Source organism: Vicugna pacos, chromosome 2 (assembly GCF_048564905.1).
Source record: "Vicugna pacos chromosome 2, VicPac4, whole genome shotgun sequence".
Lineage (NCBI taxonomy): Eukaryota > Metazoa > Chordata > Mammalia > Artiodactyla > Camelidae > Vicugna > Vicugna pacos.
In genome coordinates this window covers 2,933,393-2,960,975 of record NC_132988.1, presented here as the reverse complement: position 1 = coordinate 2,960,975, position 27,583 = coordinate 2,933,393, and the positions used below count along the sequence as shown (strand labels likewise).

The 27,583-nt window shown below is 41.1% G+C and overlaps 1 protein-coding gene across 1 annotated transcript; it reads left to right on the top strand.

Annotated features, from left to right (window-relative positions):
* The first annotated feature begins 1,592 nt into the window (after positions 1-1,592).
* Positions 1,593-25,282, top strand: ASIC5 (acid sensing ion channel subunit family member 5). The gene is made up of 10 exons (XM_006213580.3): positions 1,593-1,632; positions 3,879-4,185; positions 9,354-9,591; positions 10,218-10,343; positions 12,777-12,926; positions 13,814-13,961; positions 15,621-15,677; positions 17,188-17,356; positions 23,560-23,651; positions 25,092-25,282. Exons 1-10 carry the CDS (start codon positions 1,593-1,595, stop codon positions 25,280-25,282), a joined length of 1,518 nt encoding a protein of 505 aa, XP_006213642.1.
* The last annotated feature ends 2,301 nt before the right edge of the window (positions 25,283-27,583 follow it).

The window sequence follows — 27,583 nt, the reverse complement described above, 5'->3', positions numbered from 1 at the left end:
GTCGGGACGTTCATTCCAAAGTAGAAGAGAGGTGGTGGGTATCAGAACAGGGCCAGCACCCGGGCTACAAGCACCATGTTTGAAAGTCACAGAAGAGAGGAAAACTGAGCAAAGACAAGGTGTTGTTTAATATCATTCTCTGTCTAGCTGAGGCCAACAAGGAAGGAGCGGTCTTTCCTTTCTACCTGTTCCACTCTTTCCCCTCTTTGCACTAATATGGAAGTAATACAGTCAAGAAGAGAGAAGAAGAGAAAACATGACGTCATTGGTAAGAAAATTTCTACTTACGCCTGAGCCTCGGTTAAATTGGGATGTGGATAAAATACAGCTTTCGAGGCTCTCTGTCTTTGTCTTGATTTCCCTCCCCGAATGTTCCCCCCAGGGCACCCCTGTCCCTACCTGCCCTGCTCTGAACTCTGCTAAGGACTCCACCCAGGAAGTTCTAATAGTGAGTAAGTGACAGGACAGGACAGTGTTATGTCACCTGCACAATGCTGCAGAAAGATGCTGAGAAGAATGAAGGGAGGAACAACAAGGGAAGGAAGGAAGAACAGATGAGTGAGAGGATGCCGGGTTTTCAGACTGTTACCAAGGTTGTAATTAACCCTGAAGAAGAGATCTTTATTACGGGAGAAATTCATCCATCGTAGGACTGACCTTCTTCCTGAAATCTGTGACTTGATGGCTGGGGACGTCTTTCCAGACCTTCACTTACATCCCTTGAAGTCTCTTAGTTTGCTTCCATATAAGACTAGTTTCAACTCAGAGTCCTGAGTTTCCAAGAAAATGTATGCAACACACATCTAACCATGTTACTAGTTAGTAGCGATGTTATCTATAAAACATGACCACAGCAACTCTAAAAGGCTCCAAGCAGAGATACATGTAATTCCTCAATCAGGTCAAGAGATGGCGCCCTTCAGACACCATAATGTACATTCTCCAGTTTATTAGTTAATACAATGAATTCTAGTAATTTCTCAGAAGTTGTTCCTGTGAATAAATGGTTAGCATTTGTGCTTTATTGAATTTGAATCCTTGCAGCAATCATTTCTTCACCAGGAGATATTTTCTGGTGTTTTATTTTGTCATTTTCATCGATTATCATTTCTGTTTAAAACAGCTTCATCTGCCATTTAGAAACTTCAACAAAGACAAGACGTCTCTACCTCCCAAATTCCATTCCAACTGCATTTTGATTCAAAGTGATACAAAGCGAGAGGAGAAATAAAAACCAAGGAGACTTTCTGCCAGGTGAGTTAGCTTAGTGTCAATTAGAGGTGATTCTAGAACCACAATTATTTGTAAGAATCATCCCTTTAATTCTGAGAAACCAGTTTCCTTAATTACGTTTTTTTGATTTCCCTCCGTGATAGCTTCTCCTCGGTCAATAAATGCCCATAGCTGGTTCAGCCCGCATTTTTGGTTTGCCAATTACGTGTTTTATGAGGTAAGACACAGCAACACAAACATTTAAATTGCCCCAGTTTTACAACCTCAACTGCTGTCTTTTATATAAAGGTCACAAAATGAATACAGTTACTGATGAAAATTGGTTACACCACCAGGACTCCCGCTTGCTGAAACTGGAAATGGAGCAGACTGAGAACTCAAAAGCTCATGTTGGAAAAGGTGGGTAAAGGGTAAAATCCCCAGAACAGTTACAATTTGCATCCCTAAAAGCTAGAAATTAGCAACAGAAAGGGGACTTCTATTTGTCACTGTGGAAATTTGATTTCTGATATTGCTCGGGTATAGTATGAGTCACAGAAGTTCTGTTACTCAGGAGGAGAGCAATGTGTACGAGGGAGTCGCGTGTATGTAGTTTCACAGTGTTACTCCATGCTAGGCTGCCTTTTGGTTTTATTTTGTTGCGTTTTGTTGGTTTCTATTTATCATGTGCCTACAGTTTTCGGTTTAAAATACAGCAAAACTTGTTTCATGTTCCTCGAAGTGCTTTTGTGAAGATGAGGGTTCAGTTCGAGAGCACTGGCTGTGATTACATAGCACGCACTTCCAGGCGGGAGGGTGAGGCGTCGCCCGCTCGCAGGCTGGCAGGCTCTGCGTTACACCAATTCTGATCTCCCCCACAGCACATCACCTTGTCTCTTTACTTTTCACCTAAAACAATATTGTTTTAAGGACTCTTTCGAAACCCTTAGCAAGTGATTGAGAACATGCTGGGAAAGCCAAGGTAATCGTCAAGGAGTAAATTTATATTCAAGGAGCTGAGTCTTGACAGATCAACTTGAAATTTATATTTTCAGGGTAATGCTTCCAACCAGCCACACTTTGGCTGATCAATTACTGATGACTCAGTTACTCTTCCCCTGTGGTGGGAAGGGTGTCAGACAGCGAGGGGCCGGGTTGGCCTTCCGTCAGGCTCAGTTCTTCACAGGTCTTTGTAGCCAGTGGCTAAATTATACATAAAAGAGCATTATTAAATTTGTTTTGCTTATGGATAATAACCATAACTTTTCTTACATTTCTGATTTTGCTCTGGGACTGTGCAGTTACTTTATACATATATATCTCTTAATTCAATTTTTTTTAAAAAAAATCAGTATATGCAAATTTTATTTACAAACCAGAACCAGACTCACAGACGAAGAAGAAAAACTGTGGTTCCCAAGAGGGAAAGGAGCTGAGAGGGATAGGTTAGGAGTTTGCGATTAGCAGACGCACACTACTGTATATAAAATAGATAAACAACAAAGACCTATTTTATAGCACAGGGAACTGTATTCAGTTTTTTGTAATAACAGGTAATACAAAAGAATATGAAAAATACATATGTATGTACATGTACAACTGAGTCGCTTTGCTGTACACCTGAAGCTAGCATTGTAAATGGACTACACTTCAATAAAAAATAAAAATTAAATTTTTAAGAACCCAGTATGGGGAGCAAGTATAAAATCTTAGTTCAAAGTCAAGCTAACCAGATTAATACACAATTTCCTGCTTGGTGTACAGTCTCTATAAAATAATCAGAATGTAATTTGTAACTGCGTCCTAGCATTTTGCAGATGAAACGGAGTCCCTTAGAAAACGTATATATCTTGTATGTATCACTATATATCTCATGACTTAACTTTAGCTAATTGATTAGACTTCTGAAATATTAGGTGATGATTTAATGAAACCCTTTAGAAGTGCATTCATGCTGAGCAGTTGACAGAAACAATACTTTCTGAAGTAAAGGATATACAAGTTAATTCACCAAGTTACCAGCATTTGTGAGACCATTAAGAACTCAACTCTTAGATGAGAATTTTAGACAGTGTTTAAAAATCCTTGAGTATTTTGCCATTTATCACATCACTACTAAATGAGCAGAGTGACAAAAATATCTAATAGGAATTGAGGATCTGTCCTGGCCCAGGTAACCTGCTAAGCCACTCACCCATTCATTTAATATTCACAACAAACTCGTGAGGCAGAGGCTGTTACTTCCATCTGACAGAAGAGAAACGGAGTCTTAGGAAGACTGAAAAATTGGCTAAAGTAGCACATGTCACTGTGCCTGGACCAGAAGCTAAGTTTTTAAAGATTAAGAGCTGTCGAAAGCAACCCATTCAGGGTGGATTGATTGAAACCGAAAACACCAGCACATTAAGACGCTGGCGCCAAGAGGTTTGCATCAGCAAGAAGCATCCTCTGAAGAGCATCGGCATGTTCTCATTAGACCCCTGCAGTCAGCACTTCTATTTCTTGACCCCAAATGAGCCATGCAACGCAAGGTGAATTCTGGGTCCTTATGCAGGCACAAAAAAGGGTAACGTGTTTAAACTGACGTGGGTCTTGTTTTTCACATGTAGCATTAGGGTTTCCTAACTCCTTACCTTTTTGTTTGTTTTATTATTTTTAAATCTCAGGACTCTTGGAAAAGATAAAGCTCTACCTTTCAGAGAAATCTCTGCCATCTCCCAGGGACCGAGAGAAGCTGGACCACGATTTCGCCACCTCCACTTCCTTCCACGGTGTACACAACATTGTTCGCAACCGGAGCAGAATTCGCAAGGTGGTCTGGTTGGCGGTGGTCCTGGGCTCGGTCTTGCTGCTGGTCTGGCAGATCTACGGTCGCCTGATCAACTATTTCTCCTGGCCCACCACGACGTCCGTGGAGGTTCAGTACGTGGAAAATATAGAGTTCCCGGCTGTGACGTTTTGCAATTTAAACAGGTAAAAACTACTCTTTCAATAATAACAAGTCTCCAAAACTTCGCTAGTATAACCTTTCTTGGATGACTGAAATAGAGTTTATTATGTGATATTCAATATACACAAGACTATTGAAGTTCTTATATTGTCCTTAAAAACACACATTTAGGGGCAAAGAAGCTGAGTGATTTCTTCTTTATTTTCCCTCTTTCCTTCTTTCTTTCCTTCCACAATTATATGCTAGGCAAAGCACCAAGCCCTGTGGTTACACAGATGTATAAGTCTTTCCCCTTGCATTTAAAAAGTTTGTTAATTAGTAAAAAGGAAAGAAACATCAGTAATCACAAGGCGATATGTGTGGTAACTGTTCATTACACTCAAGGTGTGTGCAGGGGCTCTGAGAGAACAGAGGACAGGGGACAGTCTCTGTCTGTGTCCTGGAAGTCTGGGTGTCAAAGGATGGCCAGTGTGTAGGGGGGTACCAAGAGGGAACCACTGTGCAAAGGATGGAGACATGAGATCTCTGATGTGTTCAGGACAAGGTACTTACTCGAAGAGAAGCACAGCCAGCTCCCAGGGTGTGTGGCCTGTGCATGCACTTGGTTCAGTGCTCTGCTGTTTGGGGGGCCTTGACCACAGCTCCCTCCAGAAGAGTGCAGTTTGCTGCCTGTGCGCCAGGTCTCCTGTGGGGAGGGCAGCCTTCCCACAAGAGATCTTCCATGAAGAGCCTTGTAACCGCCTGTGGTCAACTTGAACAACCACAGGTAGGAGGTGCACCTTGGAGCAGGGACGTGGTTTCCTTCAGATCCACCACTAATGGGCTATTTTGACCATCGGCCAGTCATTACAGCTTTTTAAGCGTCAATTTGTGTAGGTAAGAAATGACCTGATGTCATCTACATTACACGTTTGCTGTTCCGTGAGATGAGGTGATACAGACACCACTTGTGCCATCCTGGGCATTCTTTGGACGGGTGTTCAATATGCATTAGATACTATAGCTTGTTTGTGTGGTCGTTAGAGATGTATCAAGGTATATATCAAGGTCCCAAAGAGTCAATCAAATGCCTCCCTAAAGATTTTCAATACTATTGCCCCATGGTATTTTAAATGGCATGTGTTCTAACAAAAGCAAAGGTTGGTTAGAGTGAATCAAGATAGTTAGCTATCTTGATTGTGGTAGTGGTTTCATTGGTGTATATACACCTATCAAAATCCATCAGATTATACATCTGAAATATGTGTAGTTTACAGGAACCATACCACAATAAAGGTGTTAGAAAAAAAAGAATCCATAGCCATTAAAAAAAGCAAAGATTCATTGAAAATATCCTTCATTAAAGGGAAAGGCCTGTGTTATTTGTGAATGGCGGTATGAGGACCCTCACAGGTCTTTTCCCAGAGAAACAACCATAATTGGTGAATTTTATTTAAAAAAATCAACCATTTAGAAGTTAATCACCAAAATATAGAAGGAGTTCCTACAACTCAATAGCACAAAACAAAAACAAAACTCCTAAGATCTCAATTTAAAATGTACTCAAGACTTGAATAGACACTGTTCCAAAGAAGGCTTACAAATGGCCAGCAGGTATATGGAAAAATGCTCAGGGTCACAAAGCATCCGAAAAATGCAAATCAACACCACAATCAGATATCACCTCACACCTATCAGACGGCCATTATCAAAAAACGAAAGGACAACAAATGTTGAGGAGGATGTAAAAAACTTGGAACCCTTGCACACTGTTGGTGGGAATGCAAAATGGTACATCTGCTACGGAAAGCGGGATGGAGGTTCCTCAGGAAATTAAACATAAATCTACCATATGATCTAGCAATCTCACTCCTAAGTCTTTATCCAGAAGAATTAAAATCAGGATCTTGAAAAGACATTAACACTCCCATACGCATTGCCTAAGATCTAGACACAACCTACATGCACACTGGCAGACAAATGGACAAAAGAAACGTCGAATGTGCACAAAGTGGAATAGTATTCAGCTGTTAGAACGAAGGAAATCCTGTAAAATGAGACCATGTGCATCAAGCTTCAGGATGTTACGCTAAGTTAAATAAGCCAGCCACAGAAAGGCACACACTGCGTGACTGCACTTATGTGAGGTGTTGGATATAGTCAGATTCATAGAGCCACAGAGTGGAATGTGGCTGCCAGGGCCTGGGGGCGAGGGTAATGGAAGCAAGGAGTTTCTGGTGAAAGGGCACTGAGTTTCAGTTAATTAGGACGCATGAGTTCTAGAGATGCGCTGTACAGCACTGCACCCACACTCAGCTTCACTGCACTGCACACCTCCGATGTTAGGAGGACTGATCTGCTAAGTATTCTTACCACAGGAGGTAACTCTTTTTAAAGTTTAGCAGAAAAAAGAGAAAATTACTATATCTACTACAATAATTAGAATATAATAAAGTGTACATATATATATGTGTGTGCACATATACACAATCACTTAAAGTATCTGGAAATTGTCCTCAGGGGATACAGCAAATGCAGAAATACTTACTCAAGAAAGTGCATGAAATTGCAACAAGACATGCAGAGTCTACAGAACCTGAGTCACAAACCACTCCTTCCTTCCCCGTTTCTGTCTCAGTGTGACAGAAGCTCCACTCCAGGTGGGTTTGACCAGGAAGACGGGGCTCTTTCTCCTCCCAGTTTCCAGTCGAGGGCTCCCTGTGCCTTGGCGGATGCAGGCTGTCAACATTCCCCATCCAATCCCTCTCTGTGTCGCAGAGGCTGAGTTCCAGATGAGTACAGTTAGGAGGCTGGGGGCTCCCTTCCTTATGGGACCCCTACTTATGAGGCAGAAGCTCTATCTAGGGTGCGGTAGGTTGAAATAATCACCCTCATCTCCACCTGCCCAAGGATGGAGGTTCTGCACTGAGAGAGACAAAGTCAGAAGACCATATGCCACACCGCTGCTCAGAACCCTCCTTGTAAATATTTTGCCTGGAGGGAAAGGCAGGCCATGAGGCTCTCCCTAAGGGAATTCCGCTTGGAACAGAGCGTGGCGAAGTTCGCCTTGGCCTGTAACAGAGAACTTGTAAAGTTCAAGTCCAAGGGTGCTCTCAAAAACACCATAGATATTGGTGGTAAACAACCAAAATGAGGCTAGTAAGTCCATAAAAATAACAAGATAAACCACAGCCTAGCTAGTTTTACAGTGGGAATCCAAGAAAGAGGAGTCCTCCTGGGGTCAGAAGAATGTTCGAAGACTGGTCTGAAAATCTGCTGTGAAAAGGCCCAAGTTTAACTAGCTTACACGCTGGAACAATTTATGCCCCAGGATATTATTAAAGACAACAGAATTGAAGAGAATGAAAAGACAACTCACAGAATGAGAAAAATATTTGCAAAAGACGTATCTGGTAAAGGACTCATCAAGAACACAAAAAGAGTGATTAAACCTTAAGAATTAGAAAAGAAACAACTTGATTTAAAAATGGGCCTTTTTGAGTTTATTTTTGTGTATGGTGTGAGAGAGTGTTCTAACTTCATTGATTTACATAAACTCAAAATGGCTTAAAGACATAAACATAAGGCAAGACACTAAACCTCCTAGAAGAAAATAGAGGTGAAACATTTTCTGACACAAATCTTAGCAATGTTTCCCTAGGGCAGTCTACCTAGGCAATAGAAATAAAAGCAAAAATAAGCAAATGGGACCTAAATAAACTTATATGCTTTTGCTCGGCAAAGGAAACCATAAACAAAACAAAAAAGACAGCCTATGGAGTGGGAGAAAATGTTTGCAAATGGATAAAGAAGTTGTGGTGTATTTATACAATGGAATACTACTCAGCCATAACAAAGAATAAAATAATGCCATTTGCAGCAACATGGATGGAGCTGGAGACCATCATTCTAAGTGAAGTTAAGTCAGATAGAGAAAGAAAAATATATGATATCACTCATATGTGAAATTTAAAATAAGAAAAAAGAGGACAGTACTGAACTCATCTACAAAACAGAAACAGACTCACAGACATGGGAAACAATCTTATGGTTAGTGGGGGAAAGGGGATGGGAAGGGATAAATTTGGGAGTTTGAGATTTGCAAATGTTAACCACTATATATAAAAATAGATTTAAGAAACCAAACCTCTTCTGTATAGCACAGAGAACTATATTCAATATCTTGTAATAACCTATAATGAAAAAGAGTATGAAGAGGAATACAGGTATGTATATGGATGACTGAAACATTATGCTGTACACCGGAAACTGACACACTGTAACTGACTATACACTTCAATTAAAAAAATAAAAAAGAAATAAAAGAAATGTAAGTTATGAAAATAAAGAACCATACATAATGCAAGGCAGAAATTGCTCAGCAAAATAAAATAACAAAGTACTTATTAAGCAAACGGACTACTTCTACTTTAACTGCCAAGAAATCACTTTGACAATAAAGAGGCATTTATTGAATAAATATTTGCCTTACACTCACCATATTCCAGGCACTCTTCTAAATGTTTTGGAAAAAAATAATTTGACCATACAAATAACATTTTGAGATGGGATATATTAAAACCTACCAGTGGATTGACGTGTACCGTATATTAACATACACTAGATTTACACATGAGAACCCTGAGTCACAGTGAAACGAAAATATGTACTAAGTCACCCCGTGAAGTGGCTGTAAAAATCAGGCCTTGATCAGACAAGCAGAACCACCATGAGGTACAAAGCATAAAGGATGTATCATGGGGGTTGAGCCCCACTAAAGCACAGGGGCTGCGAAGAAGTCCTTGTAGATCTGCTGCCTCTGTTTCTGGGGCTGGACCGAAGTCAGCAGGACTGGCGATTAGAAGGAAGGTAGATGTGTGTCACCACCTCCGGTCCAGCTTGGATTTGAACCTAGAAGTCCGCTCCTAAGTCCGCATTCTTAGCAGTGACCCATTCCCACCACTCTTGATGTTGGGTCCTGAAGGTCCCTTTAGATGTACCCAGATCAAGGGCTGGGAGGCATCCTAGGCAAATGAAACGATGTGTGGAAACACAAGGTAGTTTACAGAAGGCGACAAAGACCTCTTAGGGACCTGTTTTTTATCACAGTATTATAAATGAGGGGGCTGTAGGAGATAAGATGGAAGAGATGACGGGGTCCAGGCATGGTCTGCTAGATTCCTCTAAATACCGCCTTTATCTCCACTAATAGGTTCCAGACAGAAGCTGCCACCAAATTTGGCATTATTTTTTTCTTATGGCACATTGTATCCAAAGTCCTTCATCTTCAAGAAGTCAGTACCAATTCCACTGGCTCTAAAGAGGCTATTGATTTTCTCACAAGTCACCAAAACTTCAGCATTACGGAGTTCGTCAAGAAAAAAGGTTTTTATCTCAACAGGAGCACTTTGTTAGAATGCGACTTTTTTGGAAAGCCATGTGGCCCAGAGGTAAGGATTCCATATTTCTTCAAATACCATCAATATAATAAGCTACTTCATTGCACCATTTCACATTGAGATAAAGTTTACTCCTATGGGGAATCAGTCTACATTTGATCAATCAAAGATTATATTTCATTATATTTCATTAGTTCAGCCTTATGATACCAGGGGTATGGCATACACATGAGACATATTGCCTTTTTCAAGCAGTTTGATAGGAAAAAATAGGGAACAGACATCTCTGGTGATAGTCCTTCTAGAAGGAAAACCTTATCCATTTGTCTATATCCTGCCAAGGAGTCAACCAACCCCAGATCGGGGAGTACTTGGTGCACATTTATTGAAAACAAGGGACCCATGCAGGTCACTCCCCTGTTGCTCAGGAGCCATCTGTGCATGAAAATGTCTCAGTTAGATACTCCTGCACAAATTGACAAGTGTGGATTACAAAACCCAACAACTGTTACTGGATACAAACCCAAAGTGCCAGGTGAGCCGTTCTTCCTGCTGTTTCTGCATTCTCACTTCAGGCCCTGTGATTAAGAAAAGAATTTTAGAACAATGCAAACTTCCAAAGTGGCCAGAGTACCCTGCTGATTGTGGTTTCTTCGGTTTTTTTTTCCGTATTTGAGGACTTTGTGCACGTCTTCACTGAATATGGAAACTGTTTTACTTTTAATCATGGCGACAATCTCCAAGCAAAGGGAAAAGTGGGTGTTTCTGGAAGAGGCTTAAGCTTGCTCTTCAACGTCAATCAGGTATTGAATTTTCTTAAACTGAACCAGGGTTCAGGACAGGAACAATGTGTGGGAGTTTCAGAACCGTTTGCCTTGGGAGATTGTTCTCAAGAGTTCATTTTTTGTTGGTTTAGCCAAGAGTCTTATGGATGAACAAACTACTGGCTTAGAGATTAAAAAGGCACAACTGAGAGGCAGAACCTGGATAGTTTTAGCTGTATACTTACTATCATCGTTATGACTCTGGAAATGTTCATGCCACAAAACAAGGAAACTAGAGATTTCTAAATCAGAATGCACATAGTTCATTTAAGACAACCCTATGCATTTTAAAAATAATTTTTAGGTTTTAGGTAATATGTTTTAGAAAGAAGCCATACACAGACATTTGGCAAGTCCTAGGATCCATACTCCAAAACGCTGATGACAAACTTGCTTTACAAAAGCGTTGTATTAGTGGACTTTGCCTAGCTCTGTGTGTCGTTGGTCCAGGAAGTTCTAAGGAGGCATGTGTCCAGACACCTGAGAATGCAGTGGTGTTCGCTTCAGGAGTTCCTGGTAGAGCTCTCACCCAAGGTTAATTCTTACCTTCTGTCTTGCACAATCATTTCTAGCATTACACACTTAGAAGTATTCGGTTTTGTAAACACAAAGTCTGAAATGCTGTTGAATGAACTATCCAAAATCACAAGAAATTGATGGCAAAGATGAGAAATAAAACTAGCCTCCCTGAATTCCAGCAAAGTACCCACCTCCCCAATCCAAGTGAACAAAGCCACTGGTTACATGCCAGGAATTTCTCTTAAGGTGTGCTTCGTAACTGCCACCTGCGTCCATTCAAGACACTTTCTTTCATGTTCGGAAGCAGTGCAGGTACCCTGCTCCTGTGTCTACCTCATCAATATTTTCATGTTATTTAAGAATTAGCCAGATGGTCACTTTGAATATTATATGATTACTTTTACAAGCTGAAGTGTCTCAAATATTTTTAGAATACAATTAAAATCCACAAATTCAACGCAACATTCCACAAGTAAATAGAACTGAAATGTTTATCCAGACTAGCCAGTTAAGTGTTCCTTGGAGGGTCATGACAGGACCAGGGGAAATAGGGTCCGGAGTTTCAGATGCAAGATGAATGCAATCTCGTGTGCAGTTGACTCATTGACAAGAAAAACCACCTCATTCGCAAGGCCTCTCCCTCTCCTTGTGGCCTGAAATCACAGCTAATAGCAAAGGCACCAGAAGTTTAGTCTTAAATTGGCTCATCTGACAGAAGGTTTATAGAAAATCTTGGTATATGTAAATAGTAAATTGGTGCAGCCACTGTGGAGGACAGTATGGAGGTTCCTTAAAAAACTGAAAATAGACCTACCATGTGATCCAGCAATCCCACTCCTGGGCATAAAAGGAATGGAAACAACCCAAATGTCCATCAACAGATGACTGGATAAAGAAGATGTGATATATGTGTGTGTGTGTGTGTGTGTGTAATGGAATACTACTCAATCATAAAAAGAATGAAATAATGCTATTTGTAGCAGTGTGGATGGACCTAGAGATTATCATACTACATGAAGTTAAGTCAGAGAAAAAAAAATCAAATAATTTCACTTATATGTGGAGTCTAAAAAATGGCACAAATGAATTTATTTACAAAACAGAGACAGATACGCAGACATAGAAAACCAACTTATGGCTCCCCAGGGGCAATGGGAGGGGAGGGAGAGATTAGGACGTTGGGGTTTGCAGACACACTACTGTAGATAAACTAGATAAACTACAAGACCCTACTGTACAGCACAGGGAACTACATTCAGTGACCTGTAATAACGTATAATGGAAAAGAAGCTGAAAAAGAATTGATATGTATGTATGACTGAATCACTGTGCTGTACATCAGAAACTAACAACATTGTAAATCAACTATACTTCAACTAAAAAATGATTTTAAAAATTGTTTTGTAAAACTTAAATTCATTTTCCCATAAAAGCATTAAGGAAGTAGTGTAAGTCTTCACTTTTGTGGGAAAATGAATTGCCTTTTAAGTGAGACCAGATATTTTGGTTGCAAAGAGAAGATGTGGGGTGAATAATTTTGTAAAGCAAATGAAGCAAAGAGAACAGCCAAGGAGGAAGCAACTGCAGGCAAGCAGGGGAGGAGAGGCCCAGGGACATCAGGCGAGGAGCAGCCGTGATGTCCATTGTGACTGTCCCCTAAGGTGGCAAACATCCGTGTGAAACCTTCCAGGCTTAGAGGTGGGAATCAGCCTTGAAAGTATGTCTTGGGTGTTCAACTTTCGCCGCTTTCCTGTAAAAAGAAATGGCACCCTGTTACGAGATACCTGATTTTAAACAAGGCAAGTGCTCTCCTGAGATGACCACATGCAATCTTAAACTCATGCAGCGTTGATGACTAATTGCAGTTTGACAAGAAGCACGTTTTGGTTTCAGGAGGAATTCACGGATGACCCCACCCTTGGTTTTGTGGATGCTGGGATCGTCTTTGCGATCCATTCGCCCGTGAAGGTGCCACAGCTGGACAGCTTAGGCTTGTTGTCGCCAGTGGGGACGCACGCGCGGGTGACCATCCGCCAGGTGAAGGTGAGCGTCTGCAGATGCAGTGCCCGAGGGACATCCCTAATGCCTCTGTGTGGACACACCCTTCTCCCAGGCCTTCTGACACCCCAGAAATTCCATAGTTCCATTCAGATCCCTTACAGGGAGACTCACATGTCATGAAACAGTGAATTCACATGCACAATATAACTGAACGCCGGCAGCCTCACCAAGTCCAGCTACACTTTGACTGTCATTCCAGTTGGAAGGGACAGTGTCTGAGGAAATGCCCAGGGGGCTGAACTGTGCGTTTTCTCAGCAGGGCATTCGAGAAGGAGAAAGTCTGCGGGAGGAGCAGGGTTTCTGGGGTCAGAAGTGTCTGGCTGGTTTCCACTTGGCAGATCCCTGCCCTGTAACTTCCTTCATTCACCTCCCAAATTTCCATCTCCTCTTTGCATACTGGGGACTGCGGAGGGGGGGACATTTATTTGCACACTGGGAGGTGGGGGGTATTTCCTTTCACAGCTATCAGGAAATTCAACTGAAATGGCACACAGTAGGTCCTCAGCGCAGGGTTTTCTGTGTGATTTTGGTTGCTGGTTTGTGCATGGGTTGAGTGAGATGCTAAAATATCATTTCCATAAAGGATACTACTTTTCCTGGTGGGAGTTAATTTTTAGAGCAGTCGGTCTGATTTTATCGACTCACTGCAGGTACACAGCAGTTGGGATGTATGTTAAAGGCCAACAATTAGACTCACTTCCAGGAATTTTCAGGTTAACAGAGTAGGCAAAATACACAAATGCAGCCAACTGGAAAAAAAAGTCACCGACCTTCGAGAGAAAAGTGAAGATGTGTATCTCTTCTTGGGGTGGAGGTGCGTGAGTGAGCTCAGAATAATCTCCTCAACCACGTGTTGACTTTGTCTTAAGACAGTGCATCAAGAATACCCTTGGGGAGAATGCAACCCTCACATCCAGCTGCAGAATTTCAGGACGTACAGCACCTGTGGGTGCCTGAAGGAATGCAAAGCTCGGCACATAGAGCAGCTGTGTGGATGCGTCCCCTTCCTGCTTCCTGGTAAATAGACAAGGGCTGCGTCCCCTCTTGACTTCTAGGTGCTTAATCTGAGACGCGGAGATAAACGTGTCATGGAACTCTTTTCCATGCTTAAGAAAGTCTACGCTGCAAAGTCACCCACTTGACAAATGGCAGCCGGCAGACTGTACATCACGGACTCATAGTAGAGATTTCTGGAAAAGGAAAGAGCGCTGTGTTGTCTGAGCTGGTCCCAGGTCTCATTTTCCACATTTTCAGCTGGGAGCTCTGGAGTAGCTAAAGCTGCTTATCAAGGTTTCCTCAATGTGACCTCATTCCTAATTATCCTTCCGAAGTTACTGGGGAAAAGGCTGAACTGGTAGATGGAAAATGATATTATATTTTTAAAATGTCTCCTTTCTTACAAAACAAAAACTGAGTAATATGGTCCAGAAACTAGGCAAGAGGAAATATGAAACACAAGGCATGACATTTGCACAAACTTCAGGGTCGATCAAGTGTTTTCAGGACAATGTGCCATTTGGTTTGGTCCTCACGCATCCGTCTAAGTCAACTTACCGGTGAGGAAACTGAGAGTTACAGCTATTACATGAACTGGCTACAGAATCTCCACCAACACGTTGTAGAGGACATCGTCAAAGCCAGCCTGTCAGCTATGGGTCATTTCCTGAATTCCATCCTTCTTTGTAGTGGGGGAAATACCATTACAAGAAAGAAGGAACATTTTGGAAAAGAGAGCTATTTACCAACAATGGTGGAGGTAGATTTTTTTCATTTTTCACTTCTTCACAAAGCACACATCCTCATAGTCCACTGAGCTTACTCACAAGTTGTAAGTGGACCATCTCTTTTGGTCATCTTCAGGGCCATTAACTACACACTGAGGCTAACCTGTGATACATGGGTTATAGCAATGGACAAATACTGTATTAAGATGCGGCGGGCAGGTATAGTTCAGAGGTAGAGCATGTGCTTAGTAAGCACGAGGTCCTGGGTTCAGTCCCCAGTACCTCCACAGAAAAATAAGTAAACCTAATTACCTCCTCTCTCCCACCCCACCCCCAAAATCAATAAAAAGATGCAGAGGCTAAGTCTTTAAAGTCAGCCCGGGATTAAACCCAGCTCTGGTACATACTGATTTTGTCTCAAGGTCCACAGCAGGTGCTTAACAACTGTTGGTACTTCCCCGGCCCACCCTGCCACTGGAAACGCAGCCGACCGGATGTGCGAGTGCGTATCAATTTAAATCAGTGAGCAGAGGGCGTGGGGTGGAAGGTGAACAGAATGAACAGGACATTTGTCCCTAACTGCTCAGGCCACTTTCTGAACCTGGGTTTCTTCATTTGTAAAATGATGATTTCCACATCATTGGACTACAGTAGAAAAAGAATGGGATGATAAATTCGAAAGCAATTTTAAATTTCAGAACTAGGGGCAGTTTAAAATTATTATTATTACTTAAGAAGATTTTAGAATGATACAGATGGAAAGAAACGTGGAAGTGAAAAAAATAACACGGTTATCCTTCCTCTCAGTGTGTATTTCTGTGAGGTGTTATGTTTTCACGGGGGTTTTTTTGCAAAAGAATAAATGGATGGATGGATGGATGGGAGGTATTTTGTCATTATGCCACTTATTTCATAAAATGTAGAGTCTATATTTACACTTATTATTTTTAAGGAAACGGGGTAGAGTGTGACCTGCAAAAGTTTTACAACTGTGTGTCGCCCGTACTCGGTAAGTGGCTTCATTTCTTCCTTTATTTTCAGGATTTATATGAAAGTTGCTCAGAGCAATACAAGACTCTACATCATACTGTGGATAGTTCAGAAATGAAACAGGAGAGGCTATAAGGGGTAATTTTTCAACGTTCTTAAAATTAGCAACTATAGCTTACATAGAAACAGACAGTGAAACAAAACAGGAAACCCTGTGATTTCAAGATACATCTGAATTAAAGTTACGCAGTGACAAAGTAACAGCAAGAGACCTCTGGGTTTTATTTCTAATTTTTTTTAATTTAAACTTTACAATCAAAATAGCTTCATTGATTTTTCTCATCACATAAATAAAGCATGCTTGTTGTGGCTAGTGCAGACATCACAGAATAGGAAAGAGTCACGTGGGAGTCAGCAGACGTAGCACCGCTTTGAGAGTTACTGTCACAGCTTAGGTGACTGTTCTTTTACTCTTCATTTCATTACATGTGCTTTATAATTAAGCGCATAGATATAATTTTACATAAGTGGAGTCACAACCATACATGCCACCTTTACCTTCTTAAACAGCATTTTTTTGCTTGTATCTCTCTTAACTTTCAACCAATGTTAACACTCTAGAATACTCTGCCCTAATTTTCTCCACAAATGCAGCTTCATATTTATGACTTCAGGTCACTGGTTATTTCATTAAGATGGAATCATATTATATCCCCTTCTATGAAACCTGCTGCTCTAACGCACCGTGAAAACGTCTCCAGGACCACAGGAATAGACTTACAGGCTCTTTTCAAGGGTGGTAAAATACTTCATGGAACGGGTGTGGGTGGGAGAGACCTTATGTTTTTAATAGCTCGCAATCTGAATACGCGTAAGTCCTATCACCGACCACTGACGTAAAGTCACATTGTCAATTTCTTGTAATTTCATACCCCCTCCGGGGGCTGTGGGGGGAAGTTTGGGGAAACAAATCATGCACGTACTATGGAATAGTGGGCTCAGGAAAGTGTGTATGTTTGTACGTGTGTATACATGTATGTGTGTACTTGTGTGTGTATGCATGTGAATGTGTACATGTGTCTATGTGTGTGTACATGTGTGTACATGTATGTGCGTATATGTGTGTACATGTATGTACGTTTGTGTGTGTACGTGTATATAATGTATTGTGTACATGTGTGCGTACATGTGTGTGCATGTATACATGTATGTGTGTGTGTGTGTGTGTGTGTGTAGTAAAGCGTGGTGGGTTTTGCCAGTAGTCTAACTAGAGGATACATACAAAAGTCAGGGCCTGAAGGAGAATCAGTCTGGAAAACAAGCCTGAAGTTGGTCATTAATCAGGTTTTGCTGTATTAAGTTAAAATATAAATAAAATATGAATATCATTTGTTAAAGTAGTGATAGAACTTGTTAACCACAGTTTTAAGCATTGAAAGTGAAATGGCAAACTATTAAAAAGCTCTTTCCCGCCCACTGTGAATAGAATAGTCCTCTTCTCTGAGTTCCTGGGTTAATTTTCATTTCAGACCACATTGAAGTTAAGGGACTGTGTACAAAGGGAACACATAATTCCAGCTGCCCTGTCCCCTGTGAAGAAACGGAGTACCCTGCTACTGTTTCTTACTCAATGTTTCCAAGTCACCAAGCTTTGAAACATCTTTCCAAAAAGTTGAATCGAAGCTGGGACTACGTCAGGTAACCTTTTTCAGTCTGGTAAATTATTTGTAATTAACATACTTTCTTTATTTTCGAAGACTCGGGAGATGAAATTCTGATCAACCAAAGGAAGCTATGACTTACATTAATGAATGATCAGTGGAAGCCTAGAATTCTAAAAGTAGAAAATTGAATTAATTGAATTGAGCGAAAGGTAAAATGAGGCCAGTCTGAGTAATTTGCTTATGATCTTACCCTTTTTTGGCCCAACCGGCAAATAATGCTGACTAATCTCAGTTCACGTGTGTAAACATGAAATCTCTTTCTTGTCTATCATTATAGTTGAGTCTTCTAAGAACTGTTTAAGGTAGACGGAGCTCAGAGTAGCCTCATTTTACAGACGAGGGGACTGAGGACCGTGGCATTTCGAGTAACCATCCTGTGAAGGTAGTTCACACAAGGAATTTATGCCCAAAGCCCACGACTCCATATATTTCCACCGAGTTAAATGGCAGTTTCGTTGAACTGAGGACTCTGTTAGGTTTCTTTCTGCTACACCATGCCTCTTAGAAATTACAAACCAAACACCATAAAGAACTCTCTATTTTTAAGTCAGGGAGCAACCTTAACATTTCTCTTTGTATTTTATTTATATTTTCAAGCTGAAAACCTGAAATAGCAGCACAGTACGCTTGGTGTTTGTACTTATAGCTATTATAATAAAGTATATTAACTAATTAAAAGCTGATTTACTTTTCTGCAGTCAAGGCTCCAACTCTGAAAGCATGCTTTGATTCCAGTTTTAAGCTGGTATTTATTTTAATGAGACAAACAAACAAACTAAAAACGCTCTCCTGGGTAAATGCCTAGACAGTAAAGCATTCTTTCAAATCAGGAAGAAAAAGTATTTTCATCAAGACAAGGTTGCTAAGGTATCATTTCAAACACTTAGCAGATAAAAAGATGGAAAGTAGAAAAATCACAATTATATCTTTGTTAACACTTTGATCTCCAGTACAGATATCTATTTGTATTTCACTTTAATATGGAAACTGGTGTACTTCAAGTATTGTTGCCAAGTCCAAAGTCGTTCTGCTCGCCGCACGACAGGCCAATAAATCAGGAGACGAGGTGTCGGGGCAAGGAATAGTGACTTTATTCGGAAAGCTTACAGACTGGCAGGATGGCAGACTAATGTCTTGGAGAACCATCCTGCTCCAGTCAGAATATGGGCTCCTTCTATACAAAAATACAAGTGGTTGGTTGTGCAAACTTCTTGCTGCAGGCATTCTTTGTTCTTGCAGCCCTCCATGTGGGCCAGATCATGATGTCCCTGTAAACTTCCAACAAAACAGAGGTTATTCTATTTCGCAACTTGCCATTGCTACATAAGTGCTTAAGACCTAACACCCTTAAAGCTCAGAGCCCTGAGAATAGGCTCTCCTGGACGTTTCAGGCTAAAGGCAACACTGTTTCACAGAAGGCGCAGAGCTAAGCCTAGGAAGCAGGGCACAGTGGTTAAAGCTAAAGGAACAGATCCCATATAGTCAGGTTTCTTCTCCTCTATTACAGTATGACTCCTTATTTAACTGTGACTGAGAAGAGCACGTTGTGTGATTTTTGGCTGAGAGAGCCCCTGAGTTTCATACTCAGCATGCAGAGAATGTAGGCGTGATGTTGGAGACGTTTTGGTGAATCAGAAAAGAAATCCATTGTGAACAAGATGGTCCTAGAGAACATAGTTTTTTTTTCCTAAAACTTTTATTGTAAGTAGTTATCTGGTTAATCTCATCATGTAACTGACATGTGTGGCCCATACATGGTTGGGATAGGAGAAGCCACTAGGCAGGTGGTTGATCGGCGCAGCTGGACTCAAGGGTGACCAGATCCTAGTCAGAGCCGGTGGTTAGAAATCACATGTAAATTAAAACACCAGTTTGTACACGGGGACCAGAAATCAAAGAATGGTAAATCAGAAAATACAATTAGTTTGTCAGGAAAGCAGATATAAAACCTTAGCATTGCGAACATTTGAAACAAAGCAACACCAGACCAGGACCAGTCTGGAGCCCCACACAGCGGTGACTGAATTCCATTAAGACGAAGATAAGAATTTAGCCTGACGGAAGCAGGCCACGTGGGAGTGAATGGAATGGTCAGTTGTGGCTGAATTTAGGTCAATTTCATTAGCAAAACAAATGAATTTAAAAAATTTTGGCCTTAATTTAACACATTTTTAGGTAAAATTTGTATAAAATTATTTACTTTATGCAAAACAAATTTATTCCCCTAAATACAGCACTTACACTCAAGCACCCAGAAGTATTTTTGTTTTGTAAATGCAGTGAACTATTTTTCTTTGATTTTCTCATCCTTATTAAAATCCAGATTTATTTCATAATTGTGCCTCTCCTGACATAAACAAATATTCTTGGACTAAAACCCTGAACAGTTTCACTATCACCATGAGGTGTAGATTGGACAAGTAACCTGCCTGAGAAAATACACGTCACAGTGTTTTTGTAGAGAATGAAATTCTCTTCTCTCAAAAACACAAATGACTAATGCTTGGAAATGGCTACAAGTTTTGTGCTAGGGAAATCAAACAGAATTATCAGTTTACATGCAAATTAGGAGCACAGCGGAGGACAAAAAGATCGCAATATTACTAAAATTTCTGGGCTCCTAAGACAACTTTATTAGTTCTTCCACTTTGGCAAACTGTTTTATTATTTGCAAATATTACAATACCCCCCAATTATCTACTTAAAGACAGGACATTCTCCTGTTGCCCAGGGTTAAACCAATGGAAATTAAGTAAACACATTAATGATATATTCTGAATTAATTCTATTTGCGGATATTGATTTCTGAAATGGTAAATAATCAAGACAGTGATTTGCAGCCATGCTTCTGAGATGTATTTTGACACCACCTAATTCCAGGAAACTTTGCTAATAGGATCTATTTGTAATGATAATTATTGTTGCCACTGAAAGTCATCAGCTGGTTGGTTTCCACCTCGGCTTATAAGACAGATTAATATTTATTGATTCATTGGTTTCATCTTCAACATGTTCCCTTACTTGTCCATTTTACAAATATGCAGGGAGGGCCTACTGTGTGTCAGGGCTCCAGGGTGTTCTCAAAGCTAGAGACACATCAGCGTAAAACACAAGCCCTGCCCTGGTACAATTCCCCCCGGGGTGAGGATGGACGGTGAGCGTGTACAGGCGGGTCACGCAGAGGGCGGAGGTGGTCCTTGGCACCAAGGAGCTTGATCGAGCGAGGTCTTCCTGGGAGGTGACAGCCGAGCAAAGACCTAAACCAGGTGCCTGAGGGGGAAGCCCTGGGCTTTCTTATCAGCCTAACTCTTCGGGGATGAGGAGAGGGAAAGGTGGCATTTGAAAGCTGTCAGCCCTGGAATGCCAAAACACGTCAGTGAATTGTTCAGACTCAACTGTATTTATACTCGCACGCTTTTTAGCTTCAAGGTCACTTTGTACTCTTAAAAAAATCACTGAGTCCAACTGAGCTTTCCTTCGTGTGAGACGTAAGTGGCAGTAACTGCCATTTTCGAAATTTAAGCTGTGAAATTCTTTTCTTGACTAATTCACTGAAAACAGCAATAGCACGTGTACTGCATGGTAGCATAAGTGAAAGCTTTTTACAAACAGTAACATTTTCCGAGGCAAAATCCATGTTGGAAGAGAAGGGGTATTGGTTCAGAAGACTGCTTCAGAGTCTGGCTCAATTAGTAGAAGCAAGCTGGATTCTCATTTGTGCATTTAACCTGTTGGTTTATGTTACTTGGTTGGAGAACAGTTGCTTGTGTCAAACAGATGTGTAGCTGGAAAGGGGAGGTATGTTTTAATAGCCTTTACGGATAACTGATTTTTTTCCTCGATGACACATCCAACCTTGAGTGTGCTCCCTTCAGTGTTCAATGCAGTTTGTTTCTTACAGCTGTCCCACGGGGACTGGGACCAACTCTCCACTCAAAATTTGATTAGACTAGTGAGATTTATGATGCCAAAGGTGCATCAAGAGGATATGAAAATTTTATTTATTGCTCCCGTAATGACACTTTCTGGGAAGAGTAGGGCACGCTCCCAAGTAGAACCTCTGTGGATTTGAGAGGAAGAGACGATGGCTTTGCCTTTCCATGTGGTTATAAGGCAGGGCTTGGGTGAGTGGTCCCGGATGAGGACCAGTGTTCGTGTGGTTGGAATCTTCGCGAGTATCAAAGGAGAAACTCTGGGCTTTCTTATCAGCCAAACTCTTTGGGGGACGAGGAGAGGGAAGGGGGGCACTTGCAAGCTGTCCGCCCTGGAATGTCAAAGCCTATCAGTGAACTGTTCAGACGCGACTGTATTTGTATTGATTGATCTTGCATTTCGAACATGTGGTGCAGAGCATCATTTATTGGCCATTCGAAAAATTCTCTGAGCTACGGCACATTTTCCAAATATCAGTCCACTTTGTTATATAATATACACTTCATTTTAATAATATTACTTACCCTATCATAAAAGCCCTTAAAAAGTGGGGAGCTGAGTTCATTATAGCAAACACAAATTTTCCAAAATTCTAAATGCAGTGTAAAATCAAAGCTTGACATTTGTCATTGACTACAAGTATTATCTGTTGTTTTCCTCAATGCCACAGAGCTGTTTTGCTCATTTTTGCTGCAAATGTCTGCCAGATACCCCAGTCTGAATAACCACAGTTTGTCATTCATTCATTCTTGTGGAAAGGCTGTTCCGTCTAACAAGTGGCTCCTGCAGTTTCCGTGAAATGACAAGCCTAGTGAAAATCTCAAATAACGTGTTAGTATTTTATGAGAATGACGTTGACCCTGTGACCCTCCAGAAAGGATGATGGGGCCCCTAGGGTCCTGCGACCACACTGTGAACACTGCTTCCCTAAAGGGGGCCTCACTACTCCACGAGGAAAGAACATTTCAGAAGGAGGGAAAACCAAACGCAGAGGGAGATCGTAGGCCAACAGCACGCCCCATGCGTGGCTAGAGGAGCACTGAAGCTGCCATTCTGCCTTCTTCATTGAGGATGAAGTTGGTGTGTCAGGAGGCAGAGGAAGTGATGGCCAAGACTGCCTGGGTGTGAGTCACTGGGAAGAGGTGGTGGCTGATGGAAACCCCATAAGGGCCATGGAGGGGTTTCACTGGCAAATAATGGGAAATCTCTGGGGAGTTTTGAGCAGGTGAGTAAGGTGATTTGCAAGTTGTATGAGTATTATTTTGGTTTTTGTGTGAAGAACAAAGGGTGTGTATCTGTGGGGTGGATTACCTTAAAGTCAGAAGCAGGAAGACCAACTGGAAAGCTACTGCGGAATCCAGTGAGAGGTGACGGAAGCTTAGGCAAAGGTGGTAGCGGTGGGTGGGGTGAGAGGAGCTTGGATTCTGGTATATTTTGAAGGTAAAGCAAATATTCACTGACGGATGGGTTGGCTGTGCAGTGTTACTGCATTATACGTGGGGAAATGTCAAGAGTTTGACTTAGAATATGTCCAATTTGAAATACCTATTGAACATCCAAGTAGAACTAACCAGAGGCAATTCAATGTATCAGTGAAGTGCAGGGTGGAACTCTGGGCTCCTGTGAGGGTGCATGAGATGGCATAGAGAGTTATCATTTTAAAACAGTGGTTAGCTCTTCTGGTCACAGTAAGAAAGCAGACTCTGCCCTAAGTAGTATAGTAATGATTTGAGATAAATGACTACCATTTATTGAACACTCAATATTTGCCAGGCACTATGCCAGTTCTTTTCATATATTATTTAATTTCGTCTTGCCACAGCTCTAAAATCCTGACTACAGATGAGACAGCTGATACCCAGGAGATCCCCCTGGTTTCTGCAGGAGTCACAGAAGTAACACGGGACAAGACCAAGATTTGAATTAAAATTAGACACACACTCAGATGCTTGTAAATATTCTAATATACTCAGGAGATATTTACATTTAATGTCTTTTTCCAATTTCTCAGGAATGAGGCATAGAAAAATGATTGGCTCAGAGGAAAAATTCTTTTCCCTAAATGCCAACATAACACCAACGGCTTCCAAACGAAGCTCTTGTGATTAGTACTGAATACAAGGATGTTTCTCAAATCTGATGTTAAACAGCATCTGAACCAAAAATAAATGCTACTTTTGCCAAAGAGGAATTGAAAGGAGTGCGGACAATCTTGAGCTAGATTAACTCTGTTTTTACCCCCAGGGAGAATCTTGTGAACATTGAAATAAACTATGGTGACTTAAACTATAAGATTACCCAACAGCAGAAAGCAGTCAGTGTGTCTGAGCTACTTGGTAAGTCGTTCCACAATTTAAAAAATATTCTATCAGATTTTTTATTTTCATCTGTAAGGTTTAGCTTATCAGTGGAGGAAAAGAATCAGTAGAGATTGTCATCCGCCTGCCATTTAAATCTGACACTTTTCCGCTCCCTGGGCACCCTCCAGCAAACTCGCAGAAGCACCCACAGAGAATAGGCTGTGTCCGTCATACTCACACTTAGCATTCCGCCTCCCCTCCGACACCGCCCGGCAAGGGACTATTGTCGCATGTTGCACTTTCTGGGTCGAAGTTCTGGCGTCGGTTTCTCAGACTCCACCCAGAGCTCCACCCATGGGTTGAAAGAGCCCAGGCAAGCAAAATCTGGCACTGGCGATGGGACCACTACCTGCTAGCGCTCCTCCATCACTCGGTCCTTAGCAAACGTCATCGCCGATTTCCCAGTTCTGACTGCATCTTAGAGCAGGGCATGTTGGAGACAGGAGCGGGTACCAGAGTCAGGCAACTTGACCACCATCATACGCTGGCAGCTGAGCCCTTGATCAGGGAGGAAACATACACATTCCTCAAAGTTCTTGCAGAAGCCTGAACTCCGTTGCCATGAGTTACAAAAATAGCATCGTCCTAAGAATGGCCTTGGGTGGGGAGAAAAGGATTAATAACATTATCTATCTACAGAGCGAGTGATTCAGGAGTCAAATTGATAGAGACAAAAAGTAGGATAGAGGTTGCAAGGGGAGGGGGCAGTAAAGGGTTAGTGTTTGATGGGGACAGAGTTTCAGTTTGGGAAGATGAGAAAGTTCTGGGCACGGGAGGTGGTGGTGACAGTTGCACAACAACGTAATGTACTTAATGCCGCAGAACGGCATGCTTAAAATTGGTGAAAATGGGAAATGTTATGTTATGTACATTTTACCACAAAAAGGCGCAAACAATAAAGGCATGTAGATTTTTAAAACTTCTTTATAAAAAAGGCAGTGCTATATTTTAGTTTAATGAAATATTGCAAATGCTTAAAAAAGATACGGTTTGGACACCTGAAGCCACAAATTGCTTGGAAATTCGTTTGTGGAAAACATAATTACTTAATAATGCCATCCTGTTGTACAATTTCTGATCTACATGCAACACTTAGAAATGAATTTATAGGATGTTTTATGATTTTGCCTAGCTTTAATATCCCCCAAAGTCTTTGAGGTACATTTTTGAAAATAAATGTTACGTTTTTTGCCTCTCATTTTTTGAGATAATTTATGTGAATATTATTTTAAGATATTTAAGGTATTAATTGCTGTCACACCGTTACACCAAACTTAAAATAATACCATTAACTCATATTCGTATAATACCCATTGTTACTAACTCATTAGCTTACAGTTTAAAATCTAATAACATTTAATTTCCTTTTTAGGAAAAAACACGATTTATTCACTTTCTTTATTGGCTTTATTACAGCAGATGTTGGTGGCCAGCTGGGCCTATTTTGTGGGGCCAGTGTGATTACGATCATAGAAATTATCGAGTATATATTCACCAATGTCTACTGGCTTTGCATTTTGATCCTGCTGAAGATACTGGACATGACCCAGGGGGCTTCTCCACCTCAGAATTGTCTGGGAAATAAAAATGGCATAGAGGAATGCTGAGGTCCACTAGGAACAAAGGCTTCTGATTTTCTCTGCACAATACCCACAGATTTACTCATGACTAACTCACTGTTAAGTAACTTTACATTGTAGCTTTGGGGACTCAATAAAATCCATTGTGGATATGTATCTCTTCATAGGTATCTTGTCTGTGTCTGTATCAAGTGTATATCTATATATATTAATTTATATATAAAAAAGAAAAAAGCACTGTCTTGTTTTTTTTTTTCACCATGGAATTCCCAGCCCCTAAGACAGTAGAGCTCACACAGAAGGCATTGCAGAACTATTCTTTAATAAATGAATATTTGCATAATAGTAAAAGACATTCTTTATGACTAACTGTATAAATTAGACCTGATCAATGAACTGTATTTGAGGAGACAAGATACTGTTCTATGCAGGAAATAATACATAGAATTTGTGCGTTAGAAAATTTCTGAGAATTTTTATTTCCAGGAAAATTCAATGTGACTTATTTTCTTTTGTCTAGAAAGTTCTATTATGTAACCGACTTTTGGAAGGGTAGGATCTGTATCCATTTCCTAGACAGGTGGATACTTAAATCAATGTAAAAGCAAAGATAAATCTGTGGTATACTGAGAGTACACAGTGTTTATCATCTTTTCTGATACCTCTACGTACTTATTTAATCCAGAGAGGAAATTCCAGACTTGAAATGTTCTCATTACCCCTCAGGCAATCAGCCTACTTTCAGTCTCTGAGAATACTCAATCAAGGATGAATTGTCCAGAAATTCTATCAAACACGTTGAAGAAATAACCATCAAGTCACAGAATTCTAACCCCAAATTCATTCTGTCTAGCATCACTGGGTCTCATTCCCTTCTCGGCCACATGAGACTAACTTCTGAAAATCTGAAGATGTTGTTTTCAAGCTTAATTATACACAAGTGCTAGTGACACTTCCCGGAAAGAAAACGAAACACAAAACAAGGTAAAATTGAGACAAATATGAAACAGATGAAATGGATGTCTTTTCGCCAAAAGTTCTCTTGGGAACTTGGAAAGATAGCGTGTTCCCTCATGAGGCTACTTCTTTTGATTCCTTATTACTAAATGCACCGTCTAAATACCACAGATGGTGACAGACAGACCAGGGAAGAGCTGGACTTGGCTGAAAAGACCATCAACTGCCTGTGAATGTTTGTCTTCGTTTCTTTGCATAAATGATCAAAGGGCGGAAAATTGGATGGTAAACACAAGGCAATGGAGAAGATGCTCAGGATGAGCATTAATCTTCACTTTGTTGCCATATTCAGCCTCCAATTCCCCAGAATGTTAAAGGTAGGCGTGCTACTTCATCTGGGATCAACCAAGGTAGGAAGACAGAGTTTCTGTCACCTGCAGAAAAATGGAATCATCCTTCTGAGGGATTTGAATCTTGAGGGTCCAAGCAGCCCTAGGCTTGTGACATGAAAGCCAGCAGTGGGTCACTCTCAAGTGACATGACACTGAGGCAAGTCACAGCAGGTGCCAATAAAGGTTTGGGTCTCTGGTATAAATCTCCTGTTGCGGAGGGATGGGGCCATATGAGAACCAGGAGCTGCAGAAGGCCATGTCGGACAACCAGACGGACAACTTGGAGGCTACAGCCCGGCTGCAGGGGAGCCATTAGGGTTAGCAAGGAGCTGCAGATGGGAGAGAAAGCAGGGAAGACCTGTTGTCGTGACCCCATGTGCACCTGAGCCCGTAAGTGCAGTGCATTTATGGCTTTGGCTGATAGCCATCATTGGCTGATAGCTTTCTAGGTCAGTTTCACCTTTCACTCAATTGTAATTTGTCCTGCTAAATGAGAACCTCTAGGATTGCCCACTTTCCACCCACGCTGAATATTTTAACTTTAATTAAAGCACAAATCATTTTGGATAGATCGTCAAGTGAATGTATGCAGATTAGACTGTCTGGCAGAAATCTAACATTGCACCTCGGCACAAAGTACTGGACATTGAGGACTGGAAGTCACTGGGGGCAGCAACTACATCTAATCCTTTAAGGAATGAATTATTTGTTACCGAGCTTCAATGAAGACAGATCCTGCCGCTAAGACATCAAATAATTGAAACTCCCCAAAATAACTACAGTAGCAGAGAGACTTTCCAGCAAAGACAGAGCAACTCAGTAGAAATCCTGAGAAAACTGAGAAAATGGAAATGGTTCTTGTGGGAGCATACTTGATGGCAGCTCTGGAGGAGGAGGAGGGAGGAAGAAAATTAAATGCAAAAACAGGTAGTAGCTGTTCATTTAAAACCAATGACAAAATCGCTGATCAGTCTAAATG